Consider the following 14,011-nt stretch of genomic DNA (forward strand, 5'->3'; position numbering starts at 1 on the left):
GCTTCATCCCAATAAAAAGAACGCATGCAATACTCGCACATTCATAATAGTACCAGATATATTAGCATAGAAAGGCACCAGTCTCGCTACTGGTCGAACGCTTTTCCAAAGGTGTATAAACGCTGCCCAATCAGTATGCTCGAGAATTTCGATGTTCTAGACGCTCAATGCTTGCTCCCAGCGCTCAATACCTTCCATTCGTGATGCAATGCCAACTTATTCAAAGCCTTGTGGCTCATGGACACGTGATGCCCTTCCTTTGCCTCTAGATAGGAACTGATAGACGACTTTTGCGCTCAATATTTGTTCATAGGATCGTTTCATCATCTGTATCCGTGCGAAGGGATTGGTCGGGCGATACTGTGATGTCCATGTCCGTACCCGGATTCCATCATCCCCGGGCCTTGTCGCTGACGTCCGGGCATAAACCGGGAGAACATGCCCCCACCTCCGCTGCCGACAGGGTGTGCTTGACGACCACGCTGTTGCTTTCGTTTATTTCTGAAGCAGCAGCAGTAGCAGCAGAGAACCCAGAAGGCAACGAAGAGGAAACCAGCTATGGCAACACCGACAATGGCGCCAGTTGCGAGGCGCCTTCCACGACCTGTCTAATGTTTCAGTGTTAGCGCGTGCTTTGTTTGTCCAAAAAAAATTCTGTACGTTGCGTATCTTACCATTCTTAGGAATCGTGCAAGTAGGGTGACTTGCTAGGCGAGGCCTCAGCGAAAGCTGTTCAGCGTCTAGTCGAGTAGATCGGGGATCCGTTGCCTGCGTGATACGCAGAATGGAAGATACAACAGAAGTGGGTTTTGGGTTTGTAGAGAAAGTGTTTTTGGGTAACTTGTAGGAGAAACCCAATGTCCTTATATTGTTTCCCATGACATATTTACTGGGGAAAGGACATCGTTCAACTGTGTTGGTTTCCTGGTTCTACCAAGGCAAAACAGCACGTCATGATCATGGCTGAGGGAAGCTATGATAACAAAACACGTCAGCGAGTAGGTGGACAGTGTGGCGCACTCAGACGACGTTAAGATTAGTGTTCAGTCTCGCAGCAAACAAGTCATTTCCCAAGGCAACGAACCGCTTTGGCGCTGTCTGGAACCACACACAACGTGCAGTATCTCCACAGTGACTTCATCAGGGACCTTGGCTGGCAAGACGCGTGGCTTGTGCCTCATTGGGACCGGTCCGAACAGGATCTTTTTGCAGCGCCAAGGTGCACCGGCAATCCGGCACCGCCGTGTTTCCCCCCTTCTTTATTCAATATAATAGGCGTCTCTTCATCGCGATGGCCAAGGCCGGATATCAGTGATCCACAAGTTCTGGACGCTAACTAATCCGAAGCCTCTGTTAGAACTCATGAAATCTTCTGAACAGCGGCATATCAGATAATTTATTCGAGTGAGGTCGCGTTAGTAAATGCAATTTCGTATATAATCAAGAAGTAGGCTCTAGAGGCCGAGAATAGTTCAAACCGCAAACGCCCAGCCATTGGTTGTGGCCACCAAACTCCCTCCAAGAAATGGATTGCGACGAGAACGTGGTTGTTTAAATAGCCCACGACTTGACGGTAGATAACAATGTGCCACATGGTCTGCATGAATGTCTTAATGTCAAGAGACCGGCGTACAATAATCAAATGCTTGTTTCTTTAGGATCCCGGGTCATACTGGAAATTGAAAGAGTTTATTTTATTGGTTTTTTTTTCCTGAGCAGGGGAAGTCACATGTTCTATGGTCTGCGTTGGCAGTGGGCCATGCTGTATCATTCTTCGGAACAACAGTCGTTTAGCAATCTTTGCAGCAGAGTGCGGCTATATATACTAGTTTAGCTAAGCTATGCCCTTCAACACAATAACAGAGCCATGTGCTCGGTGCGATATCATCCATGTTTTACAAGTGATCATAGCGGGTGAACCGAGACCGCTCATTGTGTCCCGAGCCGAAAGTATGTTTACAGTTGATAACCCCACATGCCCCCCTCCGTTGGTCTTCATAGGAATCTGCCCTCCTGACTACTTAACACCACCAGTCATCGGGATATCTGAAGTGCAATACGCTAACCCTTCCTAATACGCTCCTGCTTGTTATAGCTTATCTCTAGTTGTATAGATTTCTGCTTTACCTTACATATCGAATCATCGGTTTAAAGGCTCGACTACCTATCTGAAGCCAGCCGCAGAATCTCATATTACGCGACGAGCTCTATGATGTTGCGGGCATGCCGCAACAGAATGGGCAAGAGCCTGACGACACTGTCAATGAGAAGTTCAAGACGGCCAATGGATGCCTAGACTACGATGTCTTGATTATCGGCGGCGGACTTAGCGGCATATTTTCGCTGTATCGTATTCGTGAACTTGATTTACGAGTCAAAGTACTTGAGGCTGGCTCTTCAGAAGGAGACACTTGGTTCTGGTAATTTCAGAGGTCCATGTAGAATGTCCTAGCTGACAACATCAAGGAATCGTTACTCTGGAGCTCGATTTGACTCAGAAAGTTAGTAGTACATTTTCTCGTTTTCCCAAGAAGTACTGGACGAGTGGAACTGGACCGAGCATTTCTCCCCTCAAACAGAGACGTTACGGTACATTCAGTATCTCACGAAGAAGTTTGACTTGAAGAAAGACATGCAATTTGACACACGCATTCTATGGGCACAATTCCGGGAAGATTCTACGTCGTGGTTGCTAGCCGACTCAACTGGTGTTACTTGCACTTCTCGCTATCTAGTCACGGCTATGGACATTCTTAACGAGCCCACTCTGTCCAACATCTCTGGTGTCCAGGATTACAAAGGAAAGTCATGGCACACAGCTCGGTGGCCGAGCGAAGGTGCGAATCTCGAAGGGAAGCGTGTGGCTGTTATCGGGACGGGCGCGACCGGTATCCAGATCATTCAGGAGATTGCCAAGACGGCAGGATCTCTGACAGTGTTTCAACGGACTCCGAATTGGACGGCACCACTGCGAAACACAAGGATTGGCCCGGAGGAAATGGCGCAAATTCGGCAGCGACATCCCGAAACGTTTCAACGATGCCTCGACTCCCCCAAAGGTTTCATTCACTTTGGTGACAAAAGGAGTGTCTTCGATACGGAAGAGTTGGAACGCTTGGAGCATTGGAAGACGCTCTATGCACTTCCTGGATTCGCGAAAGTTCTGAGTATTTCAGGTGACATTTATATACAAATCGAGAAGAAAACAAACTTTACAGCGATTTTCATGCCAACAAAATTCGCCAGCGTATCAACGACCCAGACATCGCCGAGAAGCTTATTCTAAAAACCACGGGTTTGGTACTCGTCGCGTTTCTCTGGAAAGCGGGTACCATGAGGCTTTTAATCGACCGAAAGTTCGTCTAGTTGACCTGATCGAAAGTCTTATTGAAGCGGATCGCGGATAAAGGGATAAACACGTGGGAAGATGAGTTTGAGATTGATATTATTTTATACGCAACTGGGTTTGATGCCGTCACAGGATTGTTCTAGGCAGTTGATTTCCAAGGGGTAGGAAGGACGCGACTCTCAGATGTTTGGAGCGAAGGCATCCGGACTTTCATTGGGCTGACCGTCAAGGGCTTTTCAAACATGTTCATGATAATGTGACCCCATCAGATGTTTGGAAATATACCTCGGAGTATCGAATATGCCGTCGGGTGGGTGGCAGATTTTCTTTGGTACGCCCGCGATCGCAAGCTCACCTTTGTTGAAGCTACCGACGAAGGCATGCGTATGTGAACAGAACATGTTTGGCAATGTGGTGAGGGCTTGTTGCCCAACGAGGTTGACTCTTGGATGACTGGTATCAACAGAAATTTGGCTCATAAACAGAAGCGGTCCATGACAAGATACAATGGGCCTGCGCCTGGTTATAGAAAGAGATGCGACGAGGCAAAAGCCAAAGGGTATTCCGACTTTATGCTTGGTTGAAGTAAGATAGTTAACTAACTTAATATCGCGTATTTCGCCCAAACCCACCGTTTCGGTAGATTAAGGTATCCATTCCTAACAGTACTTATGGTCTTGAAGATGGCATTGGAAATGAACACACCTTTCACTTCTTTTAGGTGGTCATGGATGGGACTTTATGTAGACGGACATTTGTCTTGAGCAATAAAAAGTTCTGGTTTGTTTAAGATTAGGTCTGGCTGAGGCAGAATAGTTGCAGTGTAAAGGGACTTGGACTCGTTTGTTGACTGCAGAAACGCAGTTCAGCTGGCACTGAAAGCTTTGGCGAGTCCAAAATGTTTGTCATGGTCGAATAAGCGATGATTGTCATGATTAAAATCGAGAGCAAACGCAAGACCTTCCTAGTCAATATGGCAAGCGTTGCAGGACTGATAAGAGGAATGCCGCATATGTTAGTATATGCGACTAACAATAGCACAATTGCAAACATATATGAATAATGTCTTCTAACTATGCGGAGTATTGTATTAGAGTGAACTGCGATTGTCCTAGGATAGTCTTTTTACCTGTACTGTTATATACAGATCATGCTGTGTCGCACGCTCAACGGATAGATGCTGAATACTTTGATGACACACAATGGTGGAATCTGCGACCAAGTAAGGATTAAAAAATAGAAGAGAAGAAAAGCATTCCTGAGACTCAGGAAAACTTTGGGATGCTGCTTATTGTGCTCGTCAAAGATGAGGCAGATTATACGAAGTCATGTTAAACTGGCCTGTCTACCGTGTTCCGCAGTGTCTTCGCGATCTACGTCTTCAGTAGCAGCTTTTTCAAACAGTGCTGTGGAATCCAAAACAAGATGCACGCGAAAGTTGCCCATAAGAATTGTGAACTGGTACTGCATCAGGACTACAATGTTTTCTAATCAGGCGATGATGTTTGACTGTTAATAATGTAGACTAAGTCTCATACAACGAGGCGATTGACAACGGACATTGTGTTATATATTTAACTCGTGCCCAGTCGCGTCCTACGGCGGGAATGAAAGAGCCTCGCAGGTAGGCCCTGCCAGTATGATTAATAAGCAATGACCGGACATGAAGGAGTATTACTTGCCGTGCCAGCAAGGTTGGGAACATTGTGTGCGGCTAGGAAAAACAGCGCGGTGGGGAGGGAATCAAGTGTGAAAAGGCGCCCCTGAAACCGGGGGAGATTGATTGCCTTGATGTGGCTGAAGTAGGCTATCATGGGAAGATTGACTTGGGATAGCCACAGGCTGCAGATGTGTAGAAGGTAATTGCAATTGCTCATCTGAGAAGCTGAGGTATGTCGGTTGGATGGCTGGGCGAGGATTTGGTGAGGCGCACAGACAGTGGCTTCGGTGAGTACAAAGTAGCGAGTGGACTGTCGGCGATGTGGCGGAGTGGGATGCAGTGATGGTTCAGAACGAGTGTCGCGTCATGATTGGGTCAAGAAGTGGATGTTGGGGTCGCTATCTCAGGATATCGTGGGTGCGTCTCCGTAGTAGTTCACGTACGATTCGAGTGGAATCGTGACAAGTGGAGCGATATAAAATACCACACAGGGGGAGGCGGGGGAGTATCCGTGAAGATTGATTGTACAATATGTGCTCGGGCCTTGCATTGGATAATAGTGGCTTGTCCGCTGCTTTCTCGATTCTGTGTACGTATGCATCAGCCAGGATGATGTACGAATATCTGTTCTGAGCCGTCCATTCCTCTTGGTATATGTGTGTACGGAATATGTGTGTTTTGAGACAGGGAGAGAGAGAAAGAGAGAGAGAGATTGAGATTGCCATCATGTGGCTTCACGTACCTTTAGGTAAGGTGGGTATCTCAGGCAGAACCGACTGGGATTGCCCCTCTTTGCCATTCAAATCTGCCGTCTTCGCTGGTCGCCCCATCTTGGTAATGTGCCTCGAGGTCACCTTTCAGGCTGGATTGGTCTGACTGCCACCACACCAGTGAGTATGGATGTGAGTCAGTGAAGAGGATTGCGAGCAAGCAAGCGGCAACTTGGACCAAGAAACAACAACCAAGCAGCCACTGAGAGGGTCCCACGTTTTCAGATCACACAAAAGGTACATAGGAAAATGGAAGAGGGGGGAGGGGAGAAAAATTGCTTGCTTGACGGGTGCATAATCACACAATGGCAGGTCCCTGAAAGGCTAAAAAGTGCGCTAAATACTACATTGGACGATAGATAGGCACCTAAGACGCCTACTAAGGTACATGTGCAGGTATTTCTGCGAACTGTGGCCCGCCAAAAAGATACATGATGTATGCCGCTGACACCATACCCCTTTAGGACAGTATAAGTGGGTCCAACGGCCGGGCTGCCAATATTTTGGCGGGGCAGGAGCAAGGGCTCAGCCACTAGAAAGGTCGGCCACTAATTTCCATCACCCAAGTGAACACAGCAGACCCACGAACAGCAGAGATGGGGAGACAAGAAGGGTTCAAAATAAAAGAAAATAAAAGAAAATGAAAAAACAGTCCTCCACCCTTGTCTGCAGAAAAGCCTGACCGCCTTTCTGGTTGGTTTGTTTACCTTTTACCGACATTTTCCTCCTCAGGCTCCTGTCCGTCACCGTTCTTTCACCTGTCTAGACGTCTCCCCTCTTCCCCTTCCAGACAATCCGACTCACCGACTTCCATGGGTGTTGCTTGCATAGCCGCTTAATCCGATTGTTTCTTCACCACCGTCTTCATCTTCTTGCATTGCTCTGGCAATCCCTTCCACCGACTGACTGACTGAACTCTGCCGCGTCGCCTGCCTTAACCGACAACTCCCTCCAATCATGGGCAACGTTGTTTCAGTCTTCTCCCCGGGCAACGGTCACCGTATCGAGGGTTCCAGGGAGGAGCTTGAGCAGAAGCTGGCCGACAGAGAGGAGACCATCACTGTCCTAGAGGAAGACCTCTCCAAGAAAGAGAAGCAGTACACCTCCCTCTCTTCCGAGGCTGAGGACTTGCGCAAAAAGGTTCAAGAGCTCGACACTCAATTGACCTCGTCCAAGGACGAGACCAAGGCCCGCATTGCCACCCTCGAGTCCGAGCTTGCCGCCAGCAACGACAAAATCGCCCAGCACCTCCAAGCCAACGGTGCCGCCGAATCCCAGCGCTCTCAGGAGCTTGACGCCGCAAAGAAGCAGCTCGACAAGGTCCAGCAGGAGAAGAAGGCCCTCGAAGATGATCTCGCTGCCGTGAAGGAGGAGTTGGCCCAGGCCAAGAAGGACCGTGAGACCCTCGAGCTCTCGCTGCGCGACGAGATCAAGTCGCTGCAGGCCCGCCTGACCGACGCTGATCAGGCCCGCTTCACCCTCCAGGAGACTCTCGACAAGATCAAGGCCGACGCTGACTCGACGACCAAGTCGCTCGACGAGAAGACCGCGGCGCTGACCGCTCTCGAGGGTAAGCTCTCGACCCTAGAGGGCGAGCACACCAAGCTCAAGACCGCCACCGAGGCCGAGCTTGCCGCCGCAGGAGATAAGCACAATGCTCTCCAGCAGGCCCTCGACAAGCTCCGAGCTGACTCCGACTCGGAGCTCGCCGCCGCTAAGAAGGAGCTGAGCGATGCTCAGGATAAGTTTGCTGCTCTCCAGCAGACCCACGACGACCTCAAGAACGGTTCTGATGTCGCCGTATCTGCGGCCCAGAAGGACCTGGCCGACGCCAACGAGAAGCTCGTTGCTCTTCAGCAGACGTTCGATCAGCGCAAGTCAGAAGCCGATGCGGAACTTGAGGCTGCCAAAAAGGAGTTGGCCGACGTACAAGCCAAGTTCGCCGAGCTCGAGAAGAAACACAACGAGCTCAAGGCCGGCTCTGAGGAGCAAGTTTCGACAACAAAGAAGGAACTTACCGAGGCACAAGAGAAAGTTGCGACCTTGCAGCAGACCATCGATGCCCTCAAGTCCGACTCCGCCTCCGAGCTTTCGACCACCCAGAAGGAGCTTGCCGAGGCACAAGAGAAGCTTGCCGCGCTGCAACAGAGCAATGACGAGGCCAAGGCCGAGTCCGAGCAGGAGCTTGCTTCCGCCAAGAAGACCCTCGCCGAGACCGAAGAGAAACACGCAAAGCTGCAGGCTATTCATGAGGCCGAGCTTGAATGCGCCAAGAAGAATCTTGCTGAGTGGGAAGAAAAGTACAGCACCTTGGAGCAGACGCTCAAGGCGCAGCACGAGGCCCAGTCCAGCGCCAGCGCCGAGCTCGAGTCGGCAAAGAAGAGCTTGGCCGAGTCGGAGGAAAGGTACGCCAACTTGCAACAGGCTCACGATGCTGAGCTCGAGACCGCCAAGGCGAGTGTCGCCGATTGGGAAGCCAAATACAACAAGCTTCAAGAGTCTCAGTCAAGCTCAGCTGCCGAGCTCCAATCGGCAAAGAAGAAGCTGGCCGAGACGGAGGAGAAGTACAAGACGTTGCTGGAGTCCCAAGAAAAGACCCAGTCTGATTCTAACGCCGAGTTGGAAGCTGCAAAGAAGAACGTTGCGGAGTGGGAGGACAAATTCAAGGCTCTGCAGAAGACGCACGACAAGGCCCAATCGGACGCTGCAGCTGAGGTTGCCTCGGTCAAGCAGAGCCTGGCTGATTCCGAGGCGAAGGCAAAGTCATTGGAGGAGTCTCACCAGAAGGCCCAGGCCAATTCTGAGACGGAACACTCAGCCACCAAGAAGATCTTGTCCGACCTTGAGGAGCAGCACAGTGCCTTGCAGAAGACCCACGAAGAGAATAAGACACAATCTGTCGAAGAGTCGTCCCGCTTGAGTAAAGAGCTAAAGGTTCTGCAAGCTAAGTTTGCTGACCTCGAGAAGGCCAGTGAGACCGCTCAGAAGGACGCGTCTGCGGAGCTGGAGAGAGCCAAGAAGGACGCTGCCAGCTGGGAGGAAAAGGCCAAGGAGTCCAGCTCTGCTAGTGACTCCCTCGCCAAGGAGCTTGACGCGGCTAAGAAAAATTTGGCGGCTGCCGAAGAACGCGCGAAAGAGACCCAGGCCAAGCTCGAGGCTGAGCTGCAGAAGCTTCGCGAGGAGCTTGCCAAGCCTGCCGCTGTCAACGGCGAGAAGCCCGTTTCCGAGGCTGCCGAAGGGGCCGGACCTAAGGAGACCGTCACCGCATGAATAAAGATGACTGGAAAGATCAGTGTACAAAGGTGAAGGGTGACTTTGATTTCGCTGCGGAGGAATATACATCAACCAAGATACCAGAGAAGAGTACCGTAACGATGTACTTAATAGACTAATCCCCTCATGAGCTAGATGAATCATGATGCGTGAAATTAATTACTTCTAATCTATAATGTATAGGCAAGGAGTTAACTATAGTAATTCCTATTAACTAAATTATAATTATTTATTACACTAGTTAATTAATATTAAGTAGCTCTAGGAAATATAAAATAACTGCTTTACTTATATAAAAACCTTACTTTTATAAATACTAAAAATTATATATTTTATCTATTCCAATAGTATTATCTTTTATAAACTATTATAATTAATATATATATATAGTATTAAAGAGTATAAATATAATATAATATAAATATATATATATATATATATAATTTTCTCTAATAAAAATATATCTATTAATATTAATATTATTTCTAATATATAATATAATATAAATATAAGTAGATATATTATATTATATATTTTATATAAAATATAAAGAGAAAATATAATATTACTACTTTCTATATATAGTAATATAGTAGTCTAATAATATAACGTATATATATAGTAAGCAAGCTAATATAGTAAGTAAGCTACTTCTTTATTATATAGAAAATACCCCTTTTTTAACTATTTATTAAAAAGCGAATATATAACTAAAAAAGATCTAGTTTTCTTTATTATCTAACAATAAGAGTTAGATTCTAAGAAATAATACTATAGAAATTATTGTCCTACCTTAACCCTGTTTTTTTCTTATTATATTTACTAATAAGGGTTAGGGTCAAGATATAAGGCTAGGATAGGACAATAATTTCTTAAATATTTTTTTCTACTTTCTAACTCTTATTAGCACCTATATATAAAGTTCTATCTATTTTAGACAAGATTTAGATTTTTAAGAAAAAGATAAAAAAGTACCCTTTAAGGTATAATAAGGAAGTAGCTTATATACTATATTAGCTTGCTTACTATATATATATATCATAAGTAAAAGTATATTAGTATTTATATTTATATATTTAAATATTATTATAACTATTTTATTAATATAAGTACTATTACTACTAAATATATATATATATATAATATATATATATAGTAAGTAGCCTATTATAGTAAGTAGCCTACTTCCTCTTACTTTCTACCTCTTTAACCTTTACACTAATATTCCTCTATATATAAACATATAATCCTCTTTAATTAAAAGCTATATTATCTTTACTATCTAAGCTATTAAAAAAGACCTAAAAATATTTATATAAAAGGTAGCTATTATCTTTAAGGTCCCTTAAAGTTTACTTTATTACTAACATAATAGATATATTATATAAAACAAGATATATCTAAAATTAATAAAGATAATAGAAGTAAAGAAGAAAGTAATTCTTAATAAGGTTATTAACCTAATTAATTAAAGGTTTCCTTTATAACAAGAAGATATATAAGATATAGCTAACTAACTCCTAGATAAATATAATATAATATATATTAGACCTTAATAAGTAAAGTACTTTATATAATAATAACTATAATTAAAAATATAATTTTAATATTAACTTAACTATTAGAAGGCCTTAGCTAAAGATCTTATAATTATTTAAGGCTAGTTTATACTTATATAAAATATAATTATAAAGTATAAGATATAGGATTATAATATTTATAATTTTAATAAGACTAGGTTTTTAATAAGAATACTATTATATATAAAGGTTATTATAACTTCTAACTAATATAAAAGGCCTTATATAAAGTAGCCTAGTAATTATAAATAGGTTTTTATTATTTAGAGTATATATATAGATAGCTAGGTAATACCTTTATATATTATTATAAAGAGTAAATATTACCTTTTCTCTTAGTACTAAAATAGCTAATTTCTAGCTAATTAGTATATTTACTTAAGTAAAAATAAATAAATAATAAATAAGATTAGCCTATATTAGTTAAATTATTTTAACTAGTATATAAAGTCTTATATAAAAGGTACTTATTACCTTTTAATCCTAGATAACTATAATAGTTATAAATTAACTAAATTTAATAACTACTATAAAAAAAGATTATTACTTTATATATACCTTTTTATTTATTATATAAGCTTTAGCCTCTTAATATTAGCTATTTTAGCCTTTTAAAGCACTTATATAGTAAAAAGATTAAGAAAATAATATAAATATAAATTATATATATTACTAAAGATAAACTTTTTTTTACTTTTAAAGTAGTATTCTTTACTTTAATAAGTAAAATTAATATATAAGTAGGTTTTTAGTAAGCTAGTCTTATACCTTTTAATCCTGAAGTTATTATTTTTTACTTACATTTTAAGCTAAAGACACTAACACTAGTAAACTTATATTTAACTAGCTTAGGCTTATAAGACCTAAAGACACTAATAATATTAATTAAAGGTATATAAAGCTTTACTTTATTAAAAAAAAATTAAGAAGTATTAAGGAAGTTTACTAACACTAATATACAAGGTAATTAACTTATAGTTAAAAGGTATTAGTAGAGATTTAAAAGTGTATTTTATATAGAATTTATATTTTTTTTAAAATATAAGGCTTTTTAGACTAAGTTATAAGTATTAAATTATATAATTAATATATATTATAGATCTTAAAATTATTACAAAGGTTATTTAATGAGTTTCTATTTTTTATAATTATATACTAAGATATACTAGGAAATATAACTTGTATTTATATTATATTTTTTACCTAGCACTATATAATATATATTAGTGCCTATACTAAAAATAGATTTCTAAAAACTAGTATAGAAAAGCGGGGCTACTTCCTAAAAAGAAAATAAAAATATTTATAAATTAAGAAAAAAAAGTTTTATCTAAACCTTATTTTACTTTATTTTTATATAGCTTATATAAGCCTTTATAATTACTAATACTTTTTTACTATACTATAAAGGTCTTAACACTTATATAGAATCCTTGTATTTTTTTTTTAGAACTCTAGGTATTAGTAAGTTAGTATATTAACTTACTATTATTAAGGCAGAGAACTATAAACTTTATATAAGGATAAAGGTACTTAGTAAACGCTAGAGGGCTAAAAAGACCTAACTATATCTTAGAGGGTTACTTAATATAACTAAAGCAGAGGTACTACAAGGAGAAAAAGAAGATATTAAAGCTAAAAGTAAAAAAACGTCCTAAAAGGAGAGTTATATAGAGGGTAGTAAACTATATATATAATAATATAGTAATTATAGAAAGACTAAATATAATATATAAACCTATAAAGTAGTTTAGAATAGTAATAAAGAAGATAGTAATAAGTAGTTTTAATTAATTTTATATATTATAGCTTAATTAACTTATAAAAAAGATAAAAAGGTAGAAGGAAGTAGGCTACTTACTATAATAAGCTAGTTACTATATATATATATTAAGTAATTATATTATTATTTATCTTTAGTTACTTAGTTACTAATATTAAGACTTTTATCTTTATTATTATTAAAAGTATTTAGAATAATACTAGTAGAATAATATTCTTTTACTTCTTTAATCTTATAATTAAAAACTTTATCTATATTACCTTTTCTCTAGTTATAGTAATTAAAACTAATACAATACTCTATAGTATTACTAATAATATTCTAGTATATAATATATTAGTATAACTAGAGTTCTAAAAAGAAATACAAGGATTTTATATAAGTATTAAGATCTTTATAGTGTAGTAAAAAAGAGTTAGTAATTATAAAGACTTATATAAGCTATATAAAAATATATTAAAATAAGGTTAAGATTAAGCTATTCTTTCTTAATTTATTTATATTTTTATTTTCTTTTTAGGAAATAGCCTTACTTTTCTATACTTGTTTTTAGAAATCTATTTTTAGTATAAGCACTAACATATATTATATAGTGCTAGGCAAAAAATATAATATAAATATAAGTTATATTTACTAATATATCTTAGTATATAATTACTAAAAATAGAAACTGTATTAGATAACCGTTATAATAATCTTAAGATCTTTACTATATATTAATTATATAATTTAATATTTATAACTTAGTTTAGAAAGCCTTGTATTTTAAAAAAAGTATAAATTCTATATAAAATACACTTTTAAATCTCTAAACTATATAACTTATAATCTTACTTTAAGTAAGTAAAATAGTAAGAGCTATTAGTAGAAAAAAGTAAAGTATTTACTACCTAATAAAGGGAAAACAGAATAGTAAAATATAAGAAAACTACTTATACCTATAATAATGCCTAATAATAATAATATATATTTAAATAAATAAGTCTTATAATTCTTAAACTTAATCTATAAAGACCTTAAAATAAAAGTATAAATTAATAAAGTAATTATAAAAAAGTATATTTAGTATAGCCTTTTTACTAGCTATTTATAATAGGATTTATAGCACTAGCTATAGGTCTTAGCAATAGATTACTAAGCCTTTAGCGCCCTACCTTACTATCTAGTTTTCTAGCAGTAGAGCCCCTATTATCTAGGCTTTATAAGCTTAAGTCTTATAATACACTAACACCTACTATTAAGCCTTACTTAGTTAAGTGCCTATAGCTATTATCTTATAATTCTTAAGCTTTTATCTCTTATAAGTAACTAGTATAGGTAAAATAGATTAGAATAATAATAGATATACTAATCACTTATTAACCTATTATTAATATACTACTAGTATAAATAAGCTATAGCTATCTATAGCTAAGTACCTAATATACTTAATTAAGGGTAAAGACTAACTACTATTATTAGAAAGGTTTATATAAGGACTTAATAAAGAAGAAGTATAAGAAAGGTTACTATTACAAGGCCTAGATACACTAGACTTACTAATAGTTAGTAATAAAGCCTTTATTAATAAATAGTTATAAAGTAGTTAAAGCGTTA

At 39.5% G+C, this 14,011-nt stretch overlaps 3 protein-coding genes across 3 annotated transcripts; 2 read left to right on the plus strand and 1 right to left on the minus strand.

Moving 5' to 3' along the window:
- Window positions 1-323: 323 nt before the first annotated feature.
- LY79DRAFT_514349 (uncharacterized protein) lies at window positions 324-605 on the minus strand (the record flags this gene model as incomplete). The annotated part of the gene is made up of 1 exon (XM_060554599.1): window positions 324-605. A coding segment is annotated over one exon (282 nt), but the record flags the coding sequence as incomplete, so codon positions are not given.
- Window positions 606-1,975: 1,370 nt separating this feature from the next.
- LY79DRAFT_589874 (phenylacetone monooxygenase) lies at window positions 1,976-3,933 on the plus strand (the record flags this gene model as incomplete). The annotated part of the gene is given in 9 exon segments (XM_060561075.1): window positions 1,976-1,987; window positions 2,236-2,420; window positions 2,467-2,501; window positions 2,532-3,176; window positions 3,247-3,356; window positions 3,394-3,464; window positions 3,543-3,605; window positions 3,642-3,733; window positions 3,746-3,933. The coding sequence occupies 9 exon segments, from the start codon at window positions 1,976-1,978 to the stop codon at window positions 3,931-3,933; spliced, it is 1,401 nt and encodes a 466-aa protein (XP_060414846.1).
- Window positions 3,934-6,376: 2,443 nt separating this feature from the next.
- LY79DRAFT_552224 (adventurous gliding protein Z) lies at window positions 6,377-9,336 on the plus strand. The gene has a single exon (XM_060557702.1). The coding sequence runs from the start codon at window positions 6,737-6,739 to the stop codon at window positions 9,047-9,049; it is 2,313 nt and encodes a 770-aa protein (XP_060414847.1). The 5' UTR covers window positions 6,377-6,736; the 3' UTR covers window positions 9,050-9,336.
- Window positions 9,337-14,011: the final 4,675 nt, after the last annotated feature.

This window comes from Colletotrichum navitas, assembly GCF_030913465.1.
Source record: "Colletotrichum navitas strain CBS 125086 chromosome Unknown LY79scaffold_25, whole genome shotgun sequence".
Lineage (NCBI taxonomy): Eukaryota > Fungi > Ascomycota > Sordariomycetes > Glomerellales > Glomerellaceae > Colletotrichum > Colletotrichum navitas.